At 46.6% G+C, this 22,400-nt stretch overlaps 1 protein-coding gene across 9 annotated transcripts in view; it reads right to left on the bottom strand.

Annotated features, from left to right (window-relative positions):
* PNPLA6 (patatin like phospholipase domain containing 6) overlaps positions 1 to 22,400 on the bottom strand; it is a 49,717-nt gene that overhangs the window by 2,229 nt on the left and 25,088 nt on the right. For 6 of the 9 annotated variants that reach the window (XM_016432305.2, XM_056822006.1, XM_016432303.2 and 3 more), the window contains 14 exons: positions 17,620 to 17,825; positions 17,378 to 17,509; positions 16,943 to 17,066; positions 16,582 to 16,695; positions 16,259 to 16,334; positions 5,900 to 6,040; positions 5,746 to 5,809; positions 5,484 to 5,652; positions 5,199 to 5,381; positions 4,969 to 5,087; positions 4,729 to 4,885; positions 4,291 to 4,407; positions 1,564 to 1,633; positions 204 to 320 (listed from right to left, as the gene is read on the bottom strand). In XM_016432305.2, the coding sequence (XP_016287791.1) occupies positions 204 to 320; positions 1,564 to 1,633; positions 4,291 to 4,407; positions 4,729 to 4,885; positions 4,969 to 5,087; positions 5,199 to 5,381; positions 5,484 to 5,652; positions 5,746 to 5,809; positions 5,900 to 6,040; positions 16,259 to 16,334; positions 16,582 to 16,695; positions 16,943 to 17,066; positions 17,378 to 17,509; positions 17,620 to 17,825 (1,789 nt within the window). Of the gene's footprint in view, positions 321 to 413; positions 531 to 1,563; positions 1,634 to 4,290; positions 4,408 to 4,728; positions 4,886 to 4,968; positions 5,088 to 5,198; positions 5,382 to 5,483; positions 5,653 to 5,745; positions 5,810 to 5,899; positions 6,041 to 16,258; positions 16,335 to 16,581; positions 16,696 to 16,942; positions 17,067 to 17,377; positions 17,510 to 17,619; positions 17,826 to 22,400 lie in introns of all 9 variants that reach the window. The other 3 variants (XM_056822005.1, XM_007489556.2, XR_008917348.1) reach the window with 2 other exon arrangements.

Below are 22,400 nucleotides of genomic sequence, written 5' to 3'. Positions count from 1 at the left end.
CCCCAGAGGCCCAGGAGGGAACCCGAAGATCCCTGGGTCTGGTCCGGAAGTGCTGGAGCTGGAAGACTGAAGCTGGTGGGAGCCTGTCTGGATAGTCTGTGTCTGCAGGCTCGAGGGCTCCCATGCGCCCACATACAGGTGCGACCATGCTCATTTGTGCCTGCGTGCATCGCCCTACACCCGCCCCCAGCCCAGCCACTTGCCTGGCAGGTTGTTGATGTAGCCGCCATCCATGAGCAGGTGGCCATCCTTCGGGTCACACAGAGGGGGCAGGTAGCCCGAGAGCGTCATGCTCGCCCGGACGTACCGCCACAGAGACCCTGCCCAGGGGAGGGGGAAACCATGTCAGGGCCCCCACCCAAGGGTCCCCCCTCACCTGAGGGGGGTCAAGAGCAGGGCCCTCTGGTGCTGACCTGGGACATTGTTAACAAAGCACCCATCCACCAGGAGGTGCCCATCCGAGGGGTCACACATGGGTGGCAAGTACGGGCTGTAGGAAGAGCTGGCCCGGATATACCGCCACACGCTGCCTGCGGGGGACAGAGCAGGAGGGGAACGTGAGAGGACAGGGAGCACAGGGAAGCGACAGAGCTGGACAGGGCACAAGGGAGAAAGGAAGCTCAGGAAAGGGACAGAGGCTGGACAGACACAGAAGGCTCCGGACCTAGCCACATGCCGCCTTCAGAAGAGGGACAGACCACGAGGGCCGGAGCAAGGAACAGAAAGCGGACAGATGCGGGCTGCAGGAAGCACGGCACCACGTGTGCCCACACGCTCCTTTCAAGAGGACAGAGAGGAACGGGAGCATGAGCGAGTGGAATGACCAGCCACCGGGGGAACAGGTAGGGAGTGGGGAAAGGGCACCACACCATCAGCCAGATGGAAAAGATGAGGGGAAGAAGGGCCCGGGAACCTGATGGACACAGGACAAGAGCAAAGAAGGCGAGAGGATGCCAAGAAGAGAGCTCTAGCACAGGGGGCTGGGGAAAGTGAGAGGAAGGAGTACAGGGCATGCAAGGAAAGGCTCCATTCTAGGGGAACACCTTTGGTGGGGCCCCCATATCTGCTCAGGGCCTGTGAGTCCAAACAGTCCAGAGGGTCCCTGGTGGGTTAGCAGGTTAGAGGTTAGAGATCAATTGGGCTGGAGAGCCCTGGCCAGCACCCCAAGGCCGACAGGCAGCTCAGTTATTAACAATGTCCCAGATGCTCAGCCCCAGCTTCCTCTGCACCAAGGCCCCAGCAACCATGATCCTTTAAAGCTGAAAATCACCACACCCCCAACACTCATCCTAATCCCCTCCCAGAAGAGAAAACCAGACCACCCCAAAGGAAGCACAGTCCAGGCCTCCTACACAAGAGTCCTCAAGGGGCCCCAACGGAGGGGCAAGAGGACTTGTGTAGGGACAGTGCTAAGGTTACCATCAAAGGGTTAGTAAGTGAGTGTTCCATCTGAGCAGGACTGGGCCCTGACACCCTCCCCACTCCCCATTCCCTTGGGGGCCAGGTCCCTTGAAGGGGAGTGAAAGTGTCAACCCCTAGGAGAGAGGGTCCGGGAGGGCCTACCGTCCTTGTGCACACGCATGGCTGAGGCTGTGATATCTGTGGTCACGTTGAAGTAAGGCAGCCACAGATCCTGGGGAAGACAGATGGAGATTAGCAGACAGAGACCAGGGCACAAGAATGGCAATGGGAAGACAGGGGTAAGGAAACACTGATGAGAATGTTGCTAAGACGTCGCTTTTCTCTTGGTAGAGGTGAAGAAGCATAATAATCATAATAGCTAACTACAGCACTCTAAAGGTATACAAACACTTTCCAGATGTTATCTCATATTTCGTGTTCGTAACAGCCATGATCTTTAGAAGATGCCTCTTCCTCTCCCTTACTGTACTCTCCGGATCCCTGGCTCATACCTCGGGAAGTACATTTATGCTCACATAAAAACATGTGAATGAATATCGTCGTATGTTTGTCGTCCTCCACTCCTAGAACATCAGCTCCCTGTAGGGAGGGATTGCTTTGGCTCATAGCAGGTGCTTAATAAATGCCTGTAGATTGATGGATAGATGGATGGATGAAGGAAAAGCACCTATTCATGTAAAAATATTTATAGCAGCTCTTTTTGTGGTGTCAAGAATTGGAAATCAAGGGACTGCTCATCAACCGGAGTACAGCTGAACAAACTGTGGTATGTGATTGTGCTATAAGAAATGACAAGCTGGATGGTTCAGAAAAACCTGGGAAGACTTATATGAACTGATGCAAAGTTAAGTGAGCAGAACCAGGAGAACATCATACACGGTAACAGCAATATTCTTTGACAATCAGCTGTGAATGACTTAGCTACTCTGGACAAGACAATGATCCGAGACAATTCCAAAGGATGAAAAATGCTCTCCACCTGTAAAAATGGAGATTTGAACCCCAGACTTCAATCCCCAGAAGTCCATGGCACTTCCCAGAATGACCTATAATCTCACCTGAGATCCCTACCTGGGCCGAGAACAAAATGGGTATTTAAACTGACTGTAACGCCTACTCCGCTCTTTTCCTGTACTCAGAGATTGCAAGGATGTAGTGAGTAGACTAAGTGCAGGGGTTCTGAATTTGGCTTTCAGCCATGGGCACGTGGTTTATTATTTTGTATCCTTGATTTCTAATAATCTTAATAAACCTCTAAAAATATAATACTTTTAGTAGAGAAACTAATTTAACTGTTACACATCTCCAAAGAGAGAACTGATGAACTGAGAGCAGATTGAAGCATAAAATCTTTTTTAAATCTTATTTTTCTTGTTTTGTATATATGTGTGTCTCCTTTTACAACATGATTAATATAGAAATGTTTTACATGATTTCACATGTACAATTGATATCATATTGCTTGCCTTCTCAATGGGGATAAGGAGGAGGAATGAGTTAATTGGAGACTCGGAATTTTTTTAAGTGAATGTTAAAAACTTTTACATGTAAGTGAGAAATATTTAATAAAATAAATAAAACTATATGAGAAAAGAAGAATCCCTGGTCTAAGCTGAATGGTGTGACCAGGGGATAGAGACTGTCACCTCCGAATCTTGGGAGGTGTTAGACAGTGAATAGGTTATGCGTAGGAGACCTGAGAGCCTTCAAAGCAAGAAATCACAGATACTAAAAAGGAATTTGGGAGAAAGGAGGAAAGGGAAGGAGCCCTCCAATATCAGAACAGAAAAGATGCCTAATTCTCTTCTGGAAAGGAGAAAGCACTAATGGAAATGTTCAAGAGGAACCATGGGGCAGGGCAAAGAGCTAAAATGGCAGCTGCATCATAAGAACTGGCTTGATCTGACAGGCAGGAGCAGCCATATGGCATTTATGAGGGAAAATCAGGTGAAAGCTCCTGCCATGAGCAAAATAAAGGTGTGAAGATTATCAAGTCAGAATGTAAAGATGAAGATGGACTAAGGAGAGACTAGGGCCCATACCTAGTCTCGAGAGAAAGGAAAGTGTAAATAATAGGCCAAGAATTCAAGAATATTCTCAAGGAGAGGCAGGGGAAGCAATGACAGGGCTGAGGTAGGAGGGTCTGAGGCAAGAGGACTAATCTTTGGAGCCCCCAGTGAGAAAATGTTTTGCATTCTCATGAAGGCTCATGTCCTCACTCCCCTCCAAGTAACCCAGCCCTATCTATAGGGGATGTGTCTGCTTCTCTGGGAATCTGAGCAGCAATTGCAGGCTAATTCTGACATAACCTTAAGCTCCTGGCCAAAGCCCAAGGGCATGAAGTTCAGGCAAGGCTATATTGATCCATCCCGATAAGAAGTTAAGATTGGCCATAATCTACAAGGTCAGAAGAGCAGTGGGCTCATGAATGCCAAGCCAGACAGAACAAGAGCAGGAAGGGAGGATGAGGAGGAGAGCCAAGCCAGCCCACAAAGGAAGAGACTCTCTACCCATCAGCCCCAATCCCAAGCACTTGGAGCTAGAAGCCTGGCACCTCTTATCCAGACTCCTGATCTCTTGTGGCCTGCTGGGGACAGGAAAGGAGAAGGGCCATTTGCCAAACCCTCTGTCCAAGACAGGGAAATGGAAAAACAGGAAGTGTACCCCCTGGAAGGCCCTTGTGGAAGCAGTTAAATGGGAAAGGTGTATAGACCAGTGCCTGGAGTCCGAATACAAAGCCAAATCCTGAAGGTCTGACTGAAGGAAGATGGTAAGGGACAGAACAGGGCATGGGAGGGGAGAGATAATAGGGGGAAAATGTCTGAGGGTCAGGAGGGGGAGGGGGTCCTATAAAGGGAAGGGCAGCACCTCAATTTGCCTGTCCTGGAAAACACGGTAGATACTTCGGTTGAAGGCAGAGCCTGAGAACATGGAGGTAATGGGGTACGTGAGGTCCAGCATCGGCTCAAACACTGATGTCATCTTCTGTAGAAGACAAAGAGAGAAAGCCAGGGAGCTTGATGCTGGGTGCTGGTGAGCATGGGAGCTGCTAAGATTCACAGGAGGACCCCAAGGAGGCCTGAGGGACTCACAGGGGGACACTGAGGTTTGGGGGGGCACCACGGGTCTGAAAGGGTCATAGCGGGTCACTGAAGTTTATGGGGGGGATACCAAGGGAACCTGAGGCATTCCAAGGGCGTCTAAAGGGTTCCCAGGGGGCCACTGAGGTGTGTAACAGGCTGAGGGGTTTGAAGAAGGATCTCAGGATGCAGTGGGGCAGCGGGGAGGACAGGGTTCTGGGAGTACCTTGGCCCATTCTCGGGCACGTTGCTTAGTGCGACTTGCGCTGCGCTCTTCTGCGTACAGGGCCCCAATGAAGGAGCCGATGGATGTGCCACCCACCATGTCCACAGGCACACCAGCCTCCTCTAGAGCCTTCAGTACCCCGATATGGGAACAGCCCCTGGGGCCAAGGGTCAATGATCAGCCCCCTTCGGAGCTGGCCCTTCTCCAGCCCCTCCCCTGCCTGTGTGGCCCATCACTTACCTGGCCCCACCCCCTCCCAGGACAAGGGCAATGGTGTTCCCCGTCAGCACCCGTGCCAGGCGGGAGAAGTCACTGTGGCGGTCAGCATCTCGAGAGAAGACCTTCTCGTACAGCTCTTCCTGGAGGGGCAAAGCAAAGCCGTGCACTTGGTGCACGTCAGGGCAGCACCACCACCTGTCACCTGGGTTTGCCCCCTTGCCCTCCCCCCTTCACCCCGGCCCCCACGGTACCAGTTTGGCAGGGCTGCGGCGAGAGAAGAGCCGGCGTGGGCAGCGCAGGTGCAAGTGGCCCGAGCACCAGCTCCGCATGTTGAGCCACTCGACTGTGCGGGTGGGCCCTGGGCTTTCCTCCCGGTGCAGCAGGACCAGCTGCTTCAGCGCCCGCACGGCTGTGCTCTCCAGCCTCTGCTCCAGCTGCACACAAAGAAGAGGGAGAGCCAGATCAGAACGGGGCCGTCAGGGAGGCACAAAGGGCTACAGTCAGGAACGTCTGGACCAGAGGGGGTGGGGCGGGACCTGGCCGAGGGTGGGCTCCTGGTCCCCCAGGCCCACGATGAGAATGCAGTCGGCCTGACGCAGGCAGCGTACAGTCCAGGGGGTGAGAGTGCTGTCTGTTTGGTAGAGCACGATGCGATGTGTGTCTTCTTGCTGGGCCAGCCAGCCAGACAGCCGGAACTCCTGGATGCTGCAAGGGGTTTGAAGGAATGAGTGCCAGACCCAGCAAAGGACTCTGGGCCCTGGCCCCCTCCCAGCCCCCTCTGCCTCACAATCCCCTCACCTGTCCAGGGCTAAAGCCCCAAGCCGTTCCCGGATGATGTCGCTGTTGAGGAGCAGAGTTGGGCCTGGAGGAAACAAGGGAGGATATAATTCCCCTCCTCTGGGTCGTCAGACCTAGAGACCCCTCCCTAAGGCTTTCCTTCTTCCATACTGACCAATGGCTCTCAGAGCATGTTGTAGTTCCAGGGTGAAGGCTACCATGGGCACCTCTGCACAGACGGGTAGGACGGCCACCGTGGCCAGATTATTGGCTGGGTTGGTAAGTTCTGAAGGAGGTGGCACACCAAGCCCTGGACCTAGGGAGAGACCAGGATACACCCTGACCCATCCATACCCTCTACCATCCAATCCCTCCAACTCTCAGCCTTGCCCTAGAGTTCCCCCAACCCTATATCCCTCTGCTTGTCCCCAGTGTCCTTCCCATCCCTTCAACCCTCAGCACTGTGCCCAAAGTTCCCTCAACCCTCTGTCATTGAGGTCCTTTCTCCTTAAGTGTCTGCTTGGATGTCTCCCCTGGTCTGCTTGTCCTCTGGTGTCCTCCTCATCCCTTCATCTCTCAGACTCATCTCTCTACCCTACAACCCTCTGCTTGACCCTAGATACTTCCCATCCCTCTGGACTCTCCCCTAACCCAGAAGAGGTGGTAGATGCAAAGTAGGAAACAAATAGGCTGACTCCTAAGGTCCAAGAGCAAAGAAAGAGGACAAAAGAAGACCATGATCAGCACCCAATAGTCTCATAGTCTCTCAGTGGCTCATCCTGTCAGAGAACTTGGTACATAATAGTGAGACCCCATGCCGCTGTGGTATCTGATTGCTGACATGAAGAGAAAAAGCCCCGGCGGACCAAGTGGACTTGAAGATGGGAGAAGCATGCAAAGGCCCAAGTTCATGCTACTGGTTACACAATGGATGGGTCTCAGGGCCTTAAAGGCACGACAGGTGCCTCTGGGTTCCCAGCAGGCTTGAAAACACCTCAAAGCCAAGGGAGTGAAGACCAAAAACATTTAAGCTGAAAATGTACAAGGTAGCCTAGAAGACAGAAGAGATAGCAAAGGGCTCCAGATGGGAATGCAGAACCCACAGCAGAGCAGATGGTTTAAAGAAGAAAAAAATGGGTCCTTTCCCCATCACCCTGACAGAAAAAGAAGACCACAGTGGGGGGCCAAGGCAGCCCCAGAGTCCCAGGAAGAAGCCCCAAGGAGGAAACAAAAGGTTAGAGAAGGATCACAGATTTTAGGTTAGGAGGATTGAAGAAAAAGGCCTGGGAAGGTGCCTTGCCCAAGATCACACAGGAGCACAGCTGAGTCTGGAATCCTTGTCCCCTAACTCCAGATCAAGAGTTTTTTTCTCTAATATATTTATCCAGCAATATGTTGGGGAAAGGAGATCCCTATCTGCAACCTCTTCTCCTTGGAAGTAGAAACTTGTGGTCTAGAACCTTGCTCATCCTGCTGCCCTGGAATGCAGGAAATTTGCCAAAGCAGCACCAATAGGGGTCCCTAGAGAGGCCCAAACCCAAGGTGGAGGGAAGAAACAGAGAACATTGAGGATGCACTGGCTGAGGACCTGGGGAGTCCTAAAGAAGAAGGATAGAAGCTGCAGTGTTCTCCACGCCCACACTCATTCAAGATAAGAACTCTTAAAAAAAAAGGATAATAAAAAAAGGTTTTAATATGTAATTAGGGTAAATTAAAATGTTATTTTAAAAAAGAATAAAGGGAGGGGGAGATAAGAACTCTTAAACCAGGAACATCACAAATGTGCCAAGCCCTATATAAAGGCAGAGAGGACAGAGCAAAGTCAAAGGCCTGGGGACTATTGGAGAGATCAGGGAAGAGTGATAACCCTTTCTTTTCTTTCCTTCCCTTCTCTAAGCTGGTGTGTTCTCCTCATTTGTAAAATAAGGGGGCTGGACTAAGTCATCACTAAGGTGTCTTCTCATCCTCTGATCCAATGACCACCCCTCTTCATGCCAAGGTTGTCAAGGACAGCAGAAAGGGAACATGGGAATTCACTAGCAGAAGCTGCTGGAATGCATGAGCTAAAAAATCTGTAAGACTCATGTTCATGGGAATTAAGAGGCTCTCCCAAAACAGGAAATCAAGACAATAGCTTGGTGTGGTCTTGGATGAATGCTAGAACTAACAAACTAAGTAAGTCTTATGAGTAGAAGCTTTGTTAGGAGCATATGGAAAGAATGCTGCTTCCTCCTTTGTTGCTGAACCCTTGGACTAGAGCATGGAAAGGTGGGCAGGCTGCTTTTGTCAAGACCTGGGAAGGGCCTTCCAGACTCAACTGAAGGAAATGTGGTGTAATAGTTTTGAGTGTTAAACTCTGAGCCAGAGAGACCTGGGTTCAAATCCTGCCAAAGACGATGTGTGAAGGACACTCACTTCCTTTCTGAAGAGAGGAAAAAAGCACCAGATTATAGTTAGAGGACCTGGATTCAAATCCTAGCCCTGCCACTTACTGGTTATGTGACCTTGGTTAAATAATTTAACCTCATTTGTAAAACCAAAGGGATGTGATTAGAACTTTTGAGGTCCATTCTAAATCAAAATCTATAATCCTTTGACTATGGACAAGCCAAGGAGGTGCTGGGTGCCACAGTGGATAGAGTAATAAACCTAGAAGTCAGGAAGACTCCTCTTCCTGAGTTTAAATCTGGCCTCAAATACTTACTAGCTGGGTGACACTGGGCAAGTCACTTAATCCTGTTGACCTCATCTATAAAATGAGCTGGAGACAGTTATGGCAAATCACTGCAGTAACTTTGTCAAGAAAAATCTCAAGTGGGACACTAATGCATTGCTGTTGGAGTTGTGAATTAATCCAACCATTCTGGAGGGCAATTTGGAACTATGCCCAAAGGGTGCTAAAAGACTGTCTGCCCTTTGATCCAGCCATAGCACTGCTAGGTTTGTACCCCAAAGAGATAAGGAAAAAGACTTGTACAAGAATATTCATAGCTGCGCTCCTTGTGGTGGCAAAAAACTGGAAAATGAGGGGATGCCCTTCAATTGGGGAATGGCTGAACAAATTGTCTGTATCTGAGGGTGATGGAATACTATTGTGCTCAAAGGAATAATGAACTGGAAGAATTCCATGTAAACTGGAACCACCTCCAGGAACTGATGCAGAGTGAAAGGAGCAGAACCAAGAGAACACTGTACACAAAGACCACTGTACACAGAAACCGATACACTGTGGTACAATTGAATATAATGGATTTCTCTACTAGCAGCAATTCAATGATCCAGGACAATTCTGAGGGACTTACGAGAAAGAACACTATCCACATCCAGAGAAAGAACTGTGGGAGTGGAAACACAGAAGAAAACATATGATTGACCATGTGGTTAAATGGGGATATGATCGGGAATGTAGACTCTAAACAATCACTCGGGTGCAAATATCAATAATTATGGAAATGGGTTTTGAACAATGATACATGTATAACCTAGTGGAACTGCTTGTCAGCTCTGGGAGGGGGGTAGGAAAGAAGGGAGGGAAAGAACATGAACCATGTAACTATAGAAAAGCATTCTAAATAAATAAATAATTTTAAAATATATTAAAAAAAAAAAAAGAAAACCCCAAGTGGGGTCTTGGAGAGTCAAACACAACGGAAACAAGTGAACAAACTGAACAACAGCAACAATATGGACAAGCCAGTAACACCCGCCCCCCCCCCCCCAGGCCTCCATTTGTAAAATAAGGGATAAAATAATTTGGAATTCTGATGTCCCTTTTTGTTCTGAATCTATGATCCTTTGATTCCACAAAGGTGAGCTGATCTTTCCTAGCCTCAGTTTTATCATCTACAGAATATGCATCCTTCAGGTAATGAGAAGGATCCACAGAGATGATTTATATAAAGCAATTTTAAAGTTAACAAAGTACTTCCCATCTGAATCAGCTAAACAAGGCATGAGATAAAGAAAAGAAAGTCACAACTGTGCTGACTGGAGATGAAAGCTGCCCTTGACTCATCCATAGGGCCCTACGGGAATGACATTATCAGGAGAGACCAAGGAGAAAGAAGGAATCTTTCTGTAAAATGGAGATGAAAACAAATTTAGAATGTAGCATGCTATAAAGGCTTCAGATAGGGTCCTGGCATCAGATTGTGCCTACTCTCTGAAGGCTAAGCATGGAAATGCTCAGCACCAGGGAGCTGTCCAACAGACAATGACTTCTTTAGCCCAGGCAACCTGAAAAAAACAAAGAAAACTACCAAATAGTCCTAGGGGCTGGGCTGTCCCCTACATTCTATAGTGATGGTAACAAAACCAGTTTTTAGACCATCAATCAGCATTAATGTAATTGTTTTTCCTGAAACTTAAGATGTTTGCCCAGTGAGTCAACATGCTACTAGAGGAACTAAATGGTGTCAATATTGACTTTATGGCATAAATGGAACCAGAAGAGGGGGGAAGGTGCGATTTGACAAAAGGAGGGTTCACTAGTTCTAGAAGTTGTTGAAGTTGTTTCCGTTACATGTCCAAAAGGAACAAGAAAAAAAATATCATTGAAAGGGACATGCTATCATCTCCCTTTGCAATGCTTGGGATGGGTCCAGCCAAAAAGTCCATGGAGAAGGCAAGAGCAGTGTGTACAGCAACATCTGAGGCAGAGGAGCCCCGATTCAGGGAGGCCTTCTACACTGATGAAACACCTTTCTGGCCTCTTGGGGCGAGCATAGGAGAAGGAAGGAAGAGACTCTGGGGTTGAAATCTGCTGTAAGATATGGTTGTTTGGTTAGCAAACTTAACTGTTTAACTGTTGCTCAATTGTTTGTCACAAGGGAAGGCTCAGGAGAGAAGACAGAGTACATAAGGAAATAATTTTAATGTAAAAAAAAAAATTCCCAATACTGTCCATTTTTTTTCATTGGGGAGAAGTCCTCTAAATTAAATCAACATTAGAAGCTTAAGTTTAGAGCAGAAAGAGATCTCACTGGCCATCTGTTCCCTCATTTTTCAGATGAGCAAACTAAGGCCCAGCAACATATATGCAGATTTTAAATATATAAATATATGCATAGTTAAAGCCTTACTTTTGGTAACAACTCTAGGACAAAAGGGCAAAGACTAGGTAAATAGGACTAGACTAAGTGACTTGCCCAGGATCACATAGCTAGTCCTAGCTGTCCCTCAACAACATACATATTAATAGCAAGTAATGTTGTTGCTGTTCAGTCATTTTAGTTGTGTGTGACTCTGTGACCCCATTTGGGTTTTTCTTGGCAGAGATATTAGTGTCATTTCTTTCTCCAGATCATTTTACAAATGAGGAAACAGAGAAATAAGGTTAAGTGCCATGCCCAGGGTCACAAAATTAGTAAGTGAATGAGGCCACATTTGAACTCAGGAAATGAATCTTCCTGATTCCAGACCTGGTACTCTATTTGCTAAGCAACCTGCTACGTGGCCCTTTCAATTAATTAAATTAACAGCAAGTGACTTCTGTGCAAAAGTGGGTATAGGCAAAGATGGTGGGAAAAAATAGTTGGAAAAATAATCATCTAGCCTCTACATAAAGTTCTCTGAGGAAGGAAGCCCACTCCCTCCAGAGAAACCCATTCTACTTTTCTACAGCTCCTGAACATTAAAAGATTTTCCCTGACCTCAGGCCTAAATTTGCAACTTCGAAATCAATTGTTCCTGGTTCTGAAGGATGGAGCTAAACAGAATGATGAATCTAGTCCTCCTTGCACATGATGGCTCTTCAGATTCTTGAACACAGCTATCATATCCCTCCACCATATTTTTTTTCTACAAGATTTTTATATTGTTCCAATACATCTTGCAAACCTCCAACAAATTCCCAAAGGAATGAGTCACCAAATTGATTAAGTAAAATCATCTTACTCAATTGACTGTGCCTGCAACCTCCCACTTTGGTAGTTCTTCCATTTATTAAAAACATGGTGGAAGCTTCCCAAACAGTGCCATTGCTGTCCAATGCTTTAGATCTAAGTCTTATTGCCATTTAAAGTTGTGGTCATTTAATTGTATGAACTGATGTGGGATGAAGTGAGAAGAATATGTGGGTAAACCACCAGAAAGAGAAAAATGAAAGACTCAAGAACTAAATGTTCCTCTTTGAGACTTCCACCCAATGTTCTTGGTTCTGCCCTCTTGAACAAAACAGAACAAATCTCCTAATCCGTCTACTTCACAACAACCCTTCAAAGACTTGCTAAAAATTCTACGTCCACCACTTAACCAGCCTCCTCTTACCCCCTTAGGCCTGTCCAAGCTGTAGCATCCTCAGTCCCAAATCCTTAGAGAACATGGCCCAAAGCTCTTCATTCTGGCTGCCCAACTCTGGACACTCTTTAGGTTAAGTGTAGTGTGGTGTGGCTCCCGGACCAGAACATGACATTCCAGTGTGATCTGCTTCCCAGGGCAGAGTTCAGAAGAGAGACCACAATCTCCTCATTCTCAGAAGCTCTGACTCTCTTCAGGCCACCCAAGTCTCCATCATACTTCTGATTCATACAGAGCCTGCTATCTTCCAGAATCCCCAAACCTATAATGATGCTTTTCCCATCCGAAAGTGGATTGTTTGAACCCAATTATAAGACCCTCTTGCCTTTGGAATATATGCAAATGTGTTGAATGTGACATCTGTGCCTCAGGGATATGGACACAAATATTAAATAGTTCAGATCCCTGGGGCACTCCACTGGAGACCTCCTGCTAAATTATGACACCAAACCACTCTGAGCACAGCCACTAAATTAGTTCCAAATCCATTTAATTCTATTATCATTTGGTCCATGTCTCTCCATCTTTTCCATAAAAATACCATCTAATAAAAATGATAGCATACGCCTAATCCACCAGTTTGGCAACCTTTGAAAAAGGAAACAAGGATAGTCTGGCCTGGTCTCAGAGAAGCTATGCTAACATTCCTAATCACTACTTCCTTTGCTAGATGTCTGCTGATTGTCTCTTTAACAATCCATTCCAGAATTTTCCCAGGAATCAAAGTCAAATTTACTGGCCCCTAGTTTATAAACTGTTCCTTTCCCTTTTTGGAAAATGAGGCTAACATTTGCCCTTCTTCAATCCTATGTTAACTCTCCAATTTCCTGTAAGTTTTCCAAATTTCATCATATCTGCTAAATCTTTAAGGCCTGGAGGACATGGTTCATTTGAGTTGTGTTGACTTGAACTTATCAAGGGCAGCCAAGTGCTCTCTAACTACCTCCTTCCTTATCTTGGGCATCCACTCCCACTGCTTCTGCAATTTCCAGTACAAAGGTCATTCTCTTTGGTAGAGACAACAGACCCAAAACAAAAATTAAACAGCAATGGGACACCCTCTATACAGGGGGTCTAAAATGTTTGAAGTTGCCCCATGACTGCTGGGGTGCCCTACCCCATGTGTGCCTGGGCCAGGTCTGTGATGTGCCCAAAGATCTTCATCTATTTCCTCTTTCTTCTCAGCTATTCGATAGTCCACATGCCAATGACAACAGTCAGCTCTACTTCCATGGAGTGCCAGCCTGATGTTATCCACCATGTTTATCCTCTCTGGTTCTTCCAGGATGTTCTTACCAAGGTTAACATTCCTGCTATTCAGTGCTACTGCCTCCCCTTTTGCATTCTTCCATTTCTCCACTCACTGAAATGCCATCCTTCATTCAAGTTCTTTAACAAAATGCTCACCCCAGTCTATCCTCAGAACTTCTATTTTTCTAGTTCTTAAATCCTTACCTTCTGTCTTGATTCTAAGGCAGAAGAACAGTAAGCACTAGGCAATGGGGTTTAAGTGACTTGCTCAGGGTCACACAGCTAGAAGTATCTGAGGCCAAATCTGAACCCAGGACCTCCGGTCACTAGGCTTGGTCACTATCCACTGGGATACCTAGCCATCTCACTTATGCTACTTTAAAAAAATCATACAGCACTGACCACATTCCACCAGTAATTTTATTACTTGTGCACATGTCTTATCTTCTTTACTAGAATATTAGTGCTATGATACAACACTTGATCTTAGCCAAAAGGCTAAGAAGCTATTATTAGTCCTTTGAAGGGAAGGTCTACATCTTATCTTTATTCTTCATAACACCTACCGCACAGCCCTGCACATTGTAAGTACACAGGAAAGTGGTGAAATAATGACTGGCCTGTTTCTTTTAGCCTCATTTTAAATGTATTTCAGAGGAAAATTGGCTCCCTATGAGAGAGATTCAGGGAGTCCCAGTTTCCCCAGGTAGAAGAAAGAATGAGAAGCCAAGAGACCTTCCTTAATAGGTAAGCGATTAACGGAATGAACAAAAAGTTCTTAAAGGAAAACTACCAACTAGTAACTACCTTTTGGAAGATTACTCCATATCATTAATAATAAGAGAAATGCAAATTAAAACTTTTGTCTGTTCAGAAGTGAGGCCTGAAATCACACACTTCCTCTGGGGCTCAGGCGTGCTCCCACATCACTCCATTAGTGGAGAAGCCATTCAAGGCAGGAAATGAACTACTCTATTTGATTGCAAATAAGAGTCAGAGCTCAGGCTGGGCAGGGTTACTAAGGCTCCTGAGAGAAAGTCTGGGAGACCAAGAGAAGAAGATATGGTAGGGCCACAAGTGGGAAGGAGAAACAATGTTTCCTCTGAACTGACACCAATCCAAAAGGGACAATCCCAAAGACAAAAAGTCCAAAGGTCAAGAGAGTTTGAAGGACCTCACAGCCCACCTGGGCAGGGACTCCCATTTCAGAAAGGGGGAAATTGAGTTCCAGAGAGGAGAAAGGACTTACTCACGGTCACATAGGGGCAGGCAGAAACAGAACTCAAACCCAGGCCTCTTGAGCCTAGTGCCTTACAGTGGCAGGCACAGGACTCTATGCATCCTCGTCACACTACAGGTTCACATTCACTCCAGCACTTTGGTCTTATCCTTCATAGGATCATAAGATCCAAGGCCTGGATAGTATATAAGAGACCTCAGAAGCAACTGAGTCCAAACCATCTCCCCCATCTTACAGATGAGGAAACTGAGGCTCAAGGAGGCTAACTGATTTGCCCTGGGGCACCCAGCAAGAAAGCAAGAGATTCTGGATTTGAATCTAGATCTTCTGGCTTCAGAGGCAGTGCTTTTCCTCCTGTCCAACATGGCCTAAGAATAACAAGGATATAATAACTAGGTCTGAGTGCCTGTGGCTGTTTGGCCCACTCAAGATTCAGTGAATCAGGAAACTGTATCCTGAGGACCTTCGAAGATATCTCCTCCAAAGGCCACTCAGGTCATCCTGGGCCTGGGATGCCCTGCAGCTTCTCCAAGTTAAGGACTGATGGCCTAGGAAGAACAGATGCTGGGAGTGTTTAGATCCAGAACACCAGACACTCCTACCTGTAGAAATTGTGAATTTAAGCCCTATTCTGGCTTAAATACCTTGGCCAGCTCGGATTTTAGCAGGGAGAGAAGCAGAAAGGAAGAGAAGGAAAGAGGTGGTCCTCAATATGGCAAACTCTATAGAATTGTAGATTTAGGGAATCCTTGAGTCTAGTTCTCTTCATTTTAAAGAGACAACCAAGGCCAAGAAAATAGAGATGACTTGCCTAGAGTCACATAGTAAGAAAGGGTCTGAAGCCATATTCAGAATTAGCTTTTCTTGCCTATAAGTCTGGGGCTCAACCCATTATACCACCTAGCTGTTAAAGACATTCTGCCCAGACTTTCAGACAAGTAAGGAGAATGTTATAAAGCAGGAATCTTTTCCCCCAAACTTGAGCCTGGGCTTTCCTAATAATCAGAATCATCCACAACTCTACAAGATTGCCTTTGGGACAGGAGTTTACTCTTCCCTGGAGTCTTCAAGGCAAAAGAAAATGATCATTTTTAAGCCAATGTTGGAGGAGAAGTTTGTGGTGAGGGATAAGCTTGCCTGGCCAGCATTTAAGGTTCTGCAATTCTGTGATTTTTAGATCTTTGAGCCCCCAAAGGCCATTGACAGGACCTGAGGAGATCCTCAATATTCCTGGGAGGCTAGGGGCAAAAGGAAGGACAAAAAGGAAGAGAGAGTCTTTTAGAGAGAGGAAGGCAAGAGACATGGCCACGGAGAGGATGCTGCTAGGATTGGGATCCTCAACAATTCCAAGTAATCAGAGTGGTCTCTTGTAAGGAATTTCATGTCACTGTAACTTTTCATTTTTCTCTGGCCCCTCTTGCCCTTATCCCATCCCAAACAACTCCGCAATCAGTGTCTGCTCCAGGAAGGAAGGAAGAAGAGAGCTAAGAGGGAGGAGAAGAGAGACAACAACTCCAGAGCAAAGGGCAGCAACAGAGGAAAGGGAAGCAAGCAGGTCAGGCCTGGAACCAAGGGAGGCAAGAGGTGGAGAGCTAGGAGCTGGGTCTTGACTACAAGAAATGAGAGAGAGAAGAGGCAGGAAAGAGGGGCCAGGTAGAGGTCAAGAAGGGTCCCTGGGACTCACACATGCTATACTACTAGAGAACAGTCCCACTCCTCCTGGCCTGCCCCAGCTTCACCACTTACATGGAAAGGGTGCCTGAAGCTGCTGGAGATTCCCAAGAATCTTCTGGCTCAGCAGGTGGATGAGTCGAGTTACAACCTGTGAGTGTTGGGGTCAGAGGTCACAGCAGGCAAAAGAATCCCCCAAGCCCACATCTACTCTGACCCTGAGCATCTCCCTTGAGGATGCCAGATATCTAGGAGGAGCCTGGAGCCCAGGACATCTGAAAATATCTGGAATTCCAATTCTCCACCTCATAACTAAGACCCCAGAGACCCTATTCTCCACCCTAAGGAATCCCTGGGATCCCCATTCTCCCCACCCTGCCTCCCCAGAGCCCCCATACCTGTGGGTACCTCCTCTTAATGTGACTTAGCGTGCCTTCTGGCAACTTGGCAAGTTCCGTGTCTCGCACCGCATGTACTGTTGTGGCCCGGGGCTGCTGGGTCAGTGCCTCTACCTAAGTCCAACCAGGACAGGGGAGTAAGCAGCCTGCTCCCCAATGGACACAAGGATGGAGGGCCCACAGGGAGATCGATCCAGGCAGGGCCCAAGCATTGGCAAGGGGGGCAGGGCACAGAAGTGGAGAGCTAAGCTGAGAAGTTAGAGCTGGAGGAAGCCCAGGGACAGGATGGGAGTCAGGGTGTGAAACAGGGTCATAACCAGAGCCAGGGTTCAGCAAGGCCAGTCCTGAATGAGTAGCTCACCACCCCGATAAGATCCCCACGGCCATATTCCCCGACCAATTCCTTCTTGCCATTGACCCTCTGGATGACAGAGCGCAGGCGCCCATTGAGTACAATGTAGGTAGAGTCTGAGCGGTCACCCTGTCTGGAGGATAGGGACAGGGGATGGGGAAGATTAGAAGGCAGCTGGTTCTTCCCCAAAGAACCTCAATAATGTGACCAGGGTGGGGCCCAGGGATTCAGGGAGGTGGGAAGAGAGACATACAAAGAACCATCAATCACAGGGACCTTTGAGAAAACTTGGGCTGACAGCCTGGATCTGGAAAATGGGAAAGGAGATCCGAGCTGAAGGGTTCCAAGGTTTGGGGCTCTAATTAGAAGGAATGTGGATGGGGAAGTGGGTCACAGGCTGGGAGGGCGTCTAGGTGTAAGGTTCCAGGGTTTGGGTGTCGTTACCTATAGAGGGCGCGTCCAGCCTCCACAGATGTCCAGTCAATTGCAAAATCCATCTGGCGTACAAATGGAGACATGCGGGTGACCACTGTGTGGGCGGCACTCAGGACCACATTTGGCTGCTCCCGCATGATCCTGAGAAGGAAGGAAGAAACAGGGTGGCATGGGGGACTTGCTCATCCATCCTTACCTCCCCCTGGAAACCCTGCCAGCCCTGCTCGGCTGGCCTGGGGGCCCATACGCACTCATAGAAGGCTGACTTGGAGATACACAGTAACATGCAGTCCCTCTGGGCCCTCAGCGTGAAGATGAGTGGCTCCCCTGTCAACACGGCCAGCTGACCCACCAGCTCTCCAGGCTGGACTACAAACAGACACACTTCCTCCTCCTTGTCAATCATGCGCTGGTACACGTGCAAGCAGCCCCAGAGCACAAAATGCAGGCTCACATCCTAGGGGCAAGACAGGGGGAAAGGGAGAAGGCAAATGCAAGGTCGGAGAGATGCCCTCCTGAGGAGGAGCAACTTCAACACGATTCCGAGAGGCCCTGAGTGGCCACCAACTTCAACAACTGGGAATGACCACCTGTGTGGCCACTGACAAACACTAGGAATGCGTGTAGCCATGACCACAGTCAAGGCTGAGGGTATGGATTTGAGGTCAGGGGGCCTAGGTCCCAACTCCATCCCACTAGAACAAATTTCTTCACCTTTGTGGGCTTCAGTTTCTTCATTTGTAAAATGAGAAGGTCTCTTAAGTGCCTTCCAATTCTAAATGTTTGCTCTTAGAAACTGGTAGAAGCCATCAAATCTCCCTCAGAGCAAAACATCAGCTAAGAAGAAAAGGTGGGAATGAGGAAGATATCAAGTCTAGGACACAAAGAAGAGCTTATCTTTTTGGAGTGGGGACAAGACCAGGTGAAAAGCTAGAGGTAAACCAGATCTCAGGGAGAGAGACAAGAAGATGGCAGCCCATTGGGTCGGGCTACTTGGAGTTGGGTCTAGATCAGCTTCCTTCTGACAGAGCAAGAAGTGAGGAGAATGAAGGGAAGTAGTCCTAAGAACTAGAAAAATGAGCATGAATAACTTTAAAGGCTTAGAGAAAAGAACCAGGACAAAGAAAAAAATATAGAGGGCCTGTGCTTGGATCAGAAAAAAAAAACAGGTAGTGTACAGCATAGATTTTGCTGAGGTTGGGGATAATAATACTATCAAATAATAATAATAGCTAACACTTAGGTTTACAAAAACACTTTTCATGGGTAAACCTCACAACATTGTAAAGTAGGTATTATTATGCCCCTTTTACAGATGAGGAAACTGAGGCTAAGGAGTTAGATGACTTGCCCAGGGTCACACAATTAGTAAGTGTTTTAGACAGTATTCAAATTCAGGTTTTCCTGACTCCAAGGTCAGTATTCTATCGTCTGTGTCACCTAGCTGCCTGAGAAAGTCCAGTGAGTAAAGACTGAGTCCCCCTTCCAAGTCAATGAAGGCAGCCTAAAGCCAATAGGGCTAGAGAACACTAGGCTCCAAGGAGGAAGGTGCCATTCTCCCTCAAAGGAGGAGTGGAAATGGTATTATATCTGAAGCTAAAGGGCCTGGGATCAAATCCTGCTAGACCACTTATTGCCTGTGTGACCATAAGTGAATTCTTTCAGTTTCAACATCTGTAAAATGAAAGAGATGAACTAGAGAACCTCTAAGTCCTTCTTGAGTTTTAAATCTAATGATCCTAAGGTGAAGACAGAGGCCTAGTGAACAGGACTGAAATCAGTAGGAAAACCTGGGGACGAAACAGCCTGGGCCTTCTTGCTAAGGGCCAGACAGAAGGATTAACTGGAGTTGTCTATGAGCAACACTAGAGCCAAGGTGGGCAGACAAGAGGCTAAGGGGGAAGGGGCACCTAATGTGGCTCGGTGGATAGAGAGCCAGGCCTGGAGTCAGGAAGATCTAGATTCAAGTCTGACCTCAGACACTTCCTAGCTATGTGTCCTGGGCAAATCACCTAATCCCAATTGCCTAGTCCTTATCAACCTTCTGCCTTAGAATTGGTCGCAAAGGCAGAACAAAGAGTTTTTTTTCAAAAAGAGAGAGGCCAAGGGGAGGTCAAGATGGAGAAGGGAGCAGGATAGGCACACACTGCCAGAGACTAAATCCAAAGCACACCTGGGGAAAGAAAGAAGTCCACGTGTAGACACTTTATAACACTAACATTTCCTCTACTGGATACATGTCAGCTCTCTGAAGCCCCAACAAAACTGTCTTTGTGGTCTTCAGCCCTGGATCCTGCTACCAATTCTTCCTAGTAGGAGAGAGAACGCTGAGAGAACCACACATGGAACTCGCTAGAATCCTTTCCACTGCCGGACGGCTCTCATTGTTGAGAAACTGATCCTCATGTGAGAGGCAGAATGAATGATATAATGGAAAGAAAAGGAGACTCGAATAGTCAGAAAAGGCCTGGTGTTGAATCCCACCTCTGACACTAACAATGTGACCACTGGCAACTCAATCATCTTCTCTAACCCTGTTTATTCATCTATAAAATGGGCATAATACTCCCTGTAGTTCTCACTTCACAGAGTTGTGAGGATTAAATAAAATAATATATTGGAAAGAGATTTGCAAATCTTAAGGTACTATTAAAAATAATAGCTATAACTATTATTACTACCACTTGAAAAAAATTTATTTAACAGAAACCTGTTTATTCTACCCATTGGTCCCAAGTGATGCAGGACAAAAATTTAATTCTTCTCCTACATAGAAACTCTTCAGATATAAAAAGACGATTCTAGGCTTCAAATCCAAGTCTTCTCATCCCTAGATCATGGCTTGCTTGCTTTTTTTTTCTTTAAAACCATACCTTCTGTCTTAGTATCACTTCTAAGACGGAAGGGTGGCAAGGACTATGCCTTTGCTACCAATTCTAAGGCAGAAGAATGATAAGGACAAGACAATTGGGATTCAGTGACTTGCACACAGTCACACAGCTAGAAAATGTCTAAGGTCAGATCTGAACCCAGGACTTCCTATCTCCAGTGTTGCCTAGTTGTGCTTAGGCCAAGGTTTTAATCCCCCCCTTCCCACATGCTCCCTGCCCTAGCAAAACCTCCCCTAAAATGTGGTTCCTAGAATATTCCAATTGTGATCTGAGCAGGCCAAAATTCTGTGAAATTATCACCACTCTTGTTTTAGATAACAGATTCCTACTTATGCAGTCTAAAATCACATTAGCTTTTTAGTCACCATCTAACAGTTGACTGCTGTCTACTAAAATTCAAGAATAAAACAAGCAGGGGATAGCTAGGTGGCTCAGTGGATAGAAAGCCAGATCTGAAAATAGGAGGTCTTGGGTTTGAATCTGATCATAGACACTTCCAAGCTGTGTGACCCTGAGCAAGTCACTTAACCCCAATGCCCAGCCCTTACTTCCTTCTGCCTTAGAAACAATATATAGTACTGATCCTAAGATGAAAGGTAAGGATTTTTTAAAAGAATAAAACAAACCAAAAAGAAGTCCTAATATTTGTCATATAAAAAGATTTACAAGAATCTCTCCTATCCTGCATTCAGACAATCAATTAAGCAATTGATCTTTTTTGACCAAAGAGAAAGACTTTCTATCCCTATTCAATTTCATTTTATTAGACTGGTTTATAACATGGCCTATCATTTCAACTGTCATGCTTTTGATCCTGTCATCTAATAAAAAGATTTACATTAATGTATAACTTGAGTTTTTAACACTCTTTGTCTTTATGTCATGAGGCCCAAAACAACTTGTGATATAAGCATTCTAGGTAATATTATCTTTACTCTATAGACAAAGGGGCTGAGGATGAGGCTGTAATTCTCCCAGAGCCACAGAGAATAAGTGTCAGAATCAAGATCTGAACTCAAGTCTTTCTGGCTCCAAGTCTAGCATTCTATTCACAATTCCTATGCCCCTCCCAAATTTCCATCCCTTACAAAGTCTTAAATATGCCATCTAAGTCAATAATAATGTTCCAAGGCCTAGGAGAGAGTCCTATGGTCACCACCAAGGATTTTCTTCCAGACTAGCACTGACTCATAACCTTTGAACAATATTCACAGCCATTCTCTACCCATTTAGTCCACAAGCATGTCATGAGAAACTTCATAAAACTTCCTGTTATAACCCAAATACACCATGATGCCAATGATCCCCAACTCCACCAGGAGCCCAGAAAGGGTAATAAGGCCGAAGTGGTATAACAAGCTCTAAAAGAAACCATGGTGGCTCTCCAGAGACCATTATTTGCCTTTCTAAGATATTACAACCCATCAGTTTAATTACTCATCTTGGCGTTTTCCTGGAGATCAAAGTTCACTGGCCAGTAGTTTCTGGAACTCACCCTTTTTCCTCCACAACACGTGCACCTAACAGAAGGAGATGCCCGAGTCAACTCATCCTGATAAAGTGCATCCATGACCACTTGGCTAAAGCCACACTTATTCTGCAATCACCATCTACAAAATGAACTTTCAATGATGCAGAGACCAAGACAGTGAAAGTGCTCTGTGGAGGAAAATAACCCCCCAGAGGCAGCCCAAGGGTGGCAATGTTCTCACCCACTACTGCCCCCATGGGAAATAATCAGACCGAACAGCTGAGATTTCTCTAATCCTTGTCATCTTAACCCGGTCCATAGCTCAGGCTGAGTAAAATTATGGAAGAACAGGAGCCCAGACAGAACCACGTGAAACGAGAAATCCCCTGTGTGGGCATGTGTGTTTGTTGTGAAGCACAGGATTAGGAGCACATATCTCATCTTGACCACTGAGATGGAGCAGACAAAACTGTCTGAGGTACCTTTTGGCCCAGCAGTACCACTACCAAGTCTAGATCCCAAAAGAAAAAGGAAAAGGCTACAAGTTGTGGTATATAAATATGATGGAAAACTATCGTGCTATAAGAAACGATGAAGGGGATGGCTTCAGAGAAACCTGGGAGGACCCATATGAACTGTCGAAGAGTGAAGTGAGCAGAACCAGGAGAAC

This window comes from Monodelphis domestica, chromosome 3, assembly GCF_027887165.1.
Source record: "Monodelphis domestica isolate mMonDom1 chromosome 3, mMonDom1.pri, whole genome shotgun sequence".
Lineage (NCBI taxonomy): Eukaryota > Metazoa > Chordata > Mammalia > Didelphimorphia > Didelphidae > Monodelphis > Monodelphis domestica.
Note: the sequence above shows the minus strand (reverse complement) of the source record. Positions and strands in the feature narration are given on the sequence as shown.